The following is a 5,047-nucleotide window of genomic DNA, read 5'->3' as shown; positions in this document are numbered from 1 at the left end:
GGAGAGAGATGGGGGAAGAGAGAAGAGGTATTTTGGGTATTATAAAAAAATTAGCATTTTTTTTAAATAATTTAAATGACTAGATTTTTTTTTTGACTTAGAAGCAAAACTCAAATATGCCTTTTATTTTTATTAAAAAAAAAGTTGATACTAAAAGAGAGCAGCACCAAACGCGGTTTTAAATAAAAAGGGTTTGGACGTTCATGCACTCTAGCACGAGCATTACACACCAAACCCAGCTGTGACGTTGAATTATATACATTATAATATACGATATAGTGTCACTCCCCACATAAATAAATATATATTATTCATAATGTCCTACGTCAAAATATGAATTAATAAATCGACTTTAGATCTATCCAAAACTTCTCAAACAGATCTTCATTACAACACCCAGATCCAAATTTTCCTTAAAAACACACTTTTGTCTTTTGGGTTCAGAGTCTTTGTGACTAAGTTTCATAAAAACTACTTTTTTTTTTGGACTTGGGGTTCTTCTTGTGGTGGGTGGTGTTCTTCTTTGAAGCTTCTTAAGAGTATTTGTAGGATTTTTAGAACATTCCTGGGTTGGTTTCTTGATTTGGGATTTAGTTAAAGTTTCTCGAAATGGAAAGTTCCAGGACCACAAGGGTTGACAAGAGAGCTTATGAAGAGGGTATTGAGGATGAGCCAGAAGAAGACCAGTTACCTGACTCGAAAAAGCGCAGGTTGCCTGCTCTGGCGAGGTTTGTCTCCTAGTTTCATTTATTTCATTGGATTTATTCGTTTTCCATTAAAGGGTATTTTTGATTTTTTTTTTAAATAATGCATTGTTTTTATCAACTTTTTTGTTTGACCAAATATTTGAGCCTTAAGACCAAGCTCTGATTCTATTGATTCAGCCATCTGTTTAAGCATTATTGGAACATCAAATCTAAAAAAATTAGATAATTAATGAACTATATATATAAAAAAGAATATGTTATTTTACTAAAAGTAGTGAGTTCCGATGTTATTTGGATTTTTTTTTTTGTATATATTTATACTTCACTTCACAAAAATCTACTAGTTAGCTCAGAACTTGACGGATTTTGAGACAAAATCCTTTTCTACTTCACTGAGATTGTAAAAGATTGTTTGAATCCACCAATCATAAAGGGGAACAATATCTAAGTTAAAGAACAGCATAGTTATCTACTAATTGTCTATTTAAGGACTAGCCTAATCCATATCTGTTAATTGTATCTGGGGTTTCATTAGTTTCACTTTAAAAGTAGTTTTTTAGTTCCATTTTTACTATACTAGGGAATGAGATGGTGCCAATTTTGGACTCCTCATTGTTTATGCAGTTCCTTTCATATGCAGTGTAATTGTGGAAGCTTTGAAGGTGGATAGCCTACAAAGACTATGCTCATCTTTGGAGCCTCTGCTCCGCAGAATTGTGAGTCACGTTGCCATTTGCTTTATGTTGAGAAAGAAAGACCAGTTGTGGCTTGCTGCAGTCTCGTCTTCTTACCTAGTAGCTTGTATTCTATGATATTTTGATGAGCAACATTATATTCACTTTTGCTTTCCTATCTCCGTATTGAATGAATCATAATATTCAATTTTCAGTTTTCTATGTAGTAAATGTATAATGTTGTGGCAACTAGTATGGTGCATAAATGGAATATATTTTGAAGTGGTCTGGATCATCCATAAATTTATTAAGTCCTAACTCTTTTGCTTCTTCTGCAACTGTCTTGAAAATAGGTCAGCGAAGAGATCGAGCGCGCTTTGACAAAGTTGGGTCCCGCTAAATTGGCTGGGAGGTATATTCCTCTTTAACTTCCACAAGCTTCTTTTGTTCATTTCCATGAGTGAAAAGAATTCTGAATCTTTTTCAATTTTGCTCCATTCAGTAGTATGTATGATGAAAGTTTAGTTCATCAGACTTGAGTGGAGTGGCTAGTTGAGTCTGTTAAGGATCAAAGTGAAAAGATTTTTATTTTCCCATTGCCTATTAATAGGAAATTACACAAATGGAAACATAATGTTTATACATTCCTCCGATTCAAACATTTTGCTTCTGTATATGTTTCACTAGCTCTCATTATTCAGTATTATTCTTTTTTTTTATTATTATTATTATTGAAAATTGATTGGAGAGGGGGATGGTAAAGCCATAGATGAGATCTTTGTGATGATCATTAAGCTATTTGTAAATGAACTCTTCCATTTTCAATCATTACAGGTCTCCGCCGCCAAGAATACTTGGTCCACAAGGAAAAGTTCTGCAGCTTCAGTTCAAAACAAGGATGCCACCTCATATATTCACAGGAGCAAAGGTTGGTGGAGAGCAAGGAGCAGCAATTCATGTTGTCTTGATGGACATGAGCACAGGCAGTGTTGTGCAAACGGGACCAGAATCCGCTGCAAAGCTGAACATTGTCGTGCTTGAAGGCGATTTTAATGAGGAGGCTAATGTTGATTGGACAATGGAGCACTTTGAAAACTTTCAAGTAAAGGAACGTGATGGGAAAAGGCCACTTCTTACAGGAGATACAAATGTGACCCTCAAGGAAGGAGTAGGTACCATAGGAGACCTTACTTTCACTGACAATTCTAGTTGGATAAGGAGCAGGAAATTCAGGCTTGGAGTTAAGGTTTCCCCAGGATATTGTGAAGGTATTCGAATTCGTGAAGCTAAAACCGATGCTTTTGCGGTTAAAGATCATAGAGGAGAATGTGAGTCATCTTGCAGTTTTCATTTCCCTAGCTGTTTCACCAAATATAATTTCGACTTAATTATTAAGGTCATGTTTGGAAAGTAGAATAAACAAAAAGTTAATCCAACAACCTAAATAATCCGCATGGGATAATTTAATCTTATCCAATCCTTCATCTTAATATATTTCAAATGGTAAGGAAAAAAATTACAACTTTGCATCCAACTTATTTTCTCCTAAATTTATTATTGGCAAATGATCAACTCATTCATTCTACTATGTTTTTTATTTTTTGATTCATTCCAATTCTACTTTCCAATTGTGACCTAAAAGTTCTCTCCACTCTTTCTTGAATAACTCTTAGGAGAGCTTGTTTTAATAAGTCTGTTTTTACAATGATTTGCAGTGTACAAGAAACATTATCCACCTGTTCTACATGATGAAGTTTGGAGATTAGATAGAATAGCAAAGGATGGTGCTCTACATAAGAAATTGATCAGTGCTGATATTGTCACTGTTGAAGACTTCCTTCGTCTTCTAGTTAAGGATACTCAGAGATTAAGAAGTGTAAGGATCTTAATTTCCTATCACCTTCTTTTTGGCACATATGAAGTACCTTCAATTGTTCTGACATCTTTCTTGGTGTATTTTCTTTACCATTGTCATTCACAATCCAGATCCTTGGAAGTGGAATGTCCAACAGAATGTGGGAAAATACTGTGGAGCATGCCAAGACATGTGTCCTAGGTGGGAAACTCTATGTTTACTATACCGACAAAAATCAATGCACTGGAGTTGTTTTCAATCATATTTATGAGCTCAGGGGCCTTGTTTCTGATGGGCAGTTTCTCCCTCTAGAATCGCTTAACAACAATCAGAAGGTTTGATCTTAAAACTCTTGGAATTGCTTACTACAATTTACCTTCTTTTCATTAGCAAGTTATTATTTTATTTCCTTGGTTTACTTTTATCTGCAATAAGCTCCATACTCAGAATTTCAAAAGCAAACTTCAAAATCAACGTAAATAGATAACAGGCTTGTCTATGCTTCACTTTACTCTTGCTTGTATGTTTGGTGGAATCAACACCATCTTAAATGGCCAAGAATCATTAAATAGAGTAATAAATGACACATTACATGGAGGAATAAATATACAATAAATTTTCATGGTAGAAAATCATCTCTTTTATGCTTGTGTGCTTGAATGAAAGGAACTCCAAACGAAATGAACCCCTTATTTAGTTGGATTCTGTATTGCAGGTTTCTGTGGATTCTCTAGTGAAGGGTGCTTATGAAAATTGGCATGAAGTTATAGAATATGATGGAAAGGTCCTAAACTCTCAAACCAGCACCAGAAAAGGTAAGGTAGCAGCGCTACCACCCGTGGCTAGCCACAACTATGCCTCAGCTCACCTTTGTGAAACCACTCAGAACAGGCAACAGTTAGTCCCTGAATGCAGCCGCCACTTCCAACCCGAAAACATCCAACCATCAAATCCTCAGCCAAACGAATTTCACTTTGCGAGGTCTGATCAAACTGCGCCGATGACATTAAACAACAACCAACAAGCAGTATTGCCTAGCAGCATGGATTACATGTCAGGTGGTACTGGCGCAGTTGGGTGTTCGTATTTTCCAGGAGACTGGTCACGGCCAAGGGATGGGCAGGGATTGGAGGACATAGTGGCTGAGGAAATCCGGCTCAGGAGTTCGGAGATGCTGGAGGGTGATGATATGCAGAGACTTCTGAAGACATTTAATATTGGAGTCGGAATGGGGACTGGAGTCTTTGGTCATGCTGATCAGGCTTGTTATAGTTATGGAGTGCAATATAATCCTCAGATGGATCAGCCATTTGGACAGGAGCGTGGAAAGAGTTCTGGTAAGGCTGTTGTTGGGTGGCTTAAGCTCAAAGCTGCTTTAAGGTGGGGAATTTTTGTAAGGAGGAGAGCTGCAGAGAGAAGAGCACAGCTGACTGAGCTTGACTGACTTGAAAACTGATTGCCTCTGATCTCATTGATGCTCTTACGTTTTTGAAAAGAACACAGGGAAAAAAAAGGAATGTTGCTTGAAAAGTAGTTCATTGGGGGTTGAAGCTTGATCTCCTATATCTTCAGTATCTAGAACTTTACCAAGAATCAGCTACACTCACTGTGAAATGTTGTTTACTTGTAAATTTATAACAAAAACCAAATAACAGTTTCCAAATTCCTTTTTTTATTACTTTTTTTTTAGTGCTTGTAAGCAGTTTCCACTCGGTGTGCCTTGTCTTCTCCAATTCAGATTAAGGAATTTTTGTTATTTGTTTCTAAAAAAGAATAATAATATTCAGAATGGTATTCGTTTAGTTTATCAA

The 5,047-nt window shown here is 36.2% G+C and overlaps 1 protein-coding gene across 2 annotated transcripts; it reads left to right on the top strand.

The window, feature by feature from the left end:
* Nucleotides 1-283: 283 nt before the first annotated feature.
* LOC133782902 (calmodulin-binding protein 60 E) lies at nt 284-5,047 on the top strand. Of its 2 annotated transcripts, XM_062222348.1 has the most exons (7): nt 284-728; nt 1,348-1,423; nt 1,735-1,793; nt 2,216-2,709; nt 3,097-3,257; nt 3,368-3,571; nt 3,952-5,047. In XM_062222348.1, exons 1-7 carry the CDS (start codon nt 610-612, stop codon nt 4,678-4,680), a joined length of 1,842 nt encoding a protein of 613 aa, XP_062078332.1. In that variant the 5' UTR covers nt 284-609; the 3' UTR covers nt 4,681-5,047. The 2 variants fall into 2 exon arrangements, with proteins under 2 accessions (XP_062078332.1, XP_062078333.1); XM_062222349.1 differs by lacking the exon at nt 1,348-1,423 and having other exon boundaries at nt 633-728.

This window comes from Humulus lupulus, chromosome 6 (genome assembly GCF_963169125.1).
Source record: "Humulus lupulus chromosome 6, drHumLupu1.1, whole genome shotgun sequence".
NCBI lineage: Eukaryota > Viridiplantae > Streptophyta > Magnoliopsida > Rosales > Cannabaceae > Humulus > Humulus lupulus.
Note: the sequence above shows the minus strand (reverse complement) of the source record. Positions and strands in the feature narration are given on the sequence as shown.

Bases quoted from the DNA above. Each gene is read 5' to 3' on its own strand.
- LOC133782902 (XM_062222348.1), top strand. From the start codon at position 610: ATGGAAAGTTCCAGGACCACAAGGGTTGACAAGAGAGCTTATGAAGAG. The intron at 1,424-1,734 runs GTGAGTCACGTT...TCTTGAAAATAG, and splicing joins AGCCTCTGCTCCGCAGAATT to GTCAGCGAAGAGATCGAGCG. The intron at 1,794-2,215 runs GTATATTCCTCT...CAATCATTACAG, and splicing joins CCCGCTAAATTGGCTGGGAG to GTCTCCGCCGCCAAGAATAC.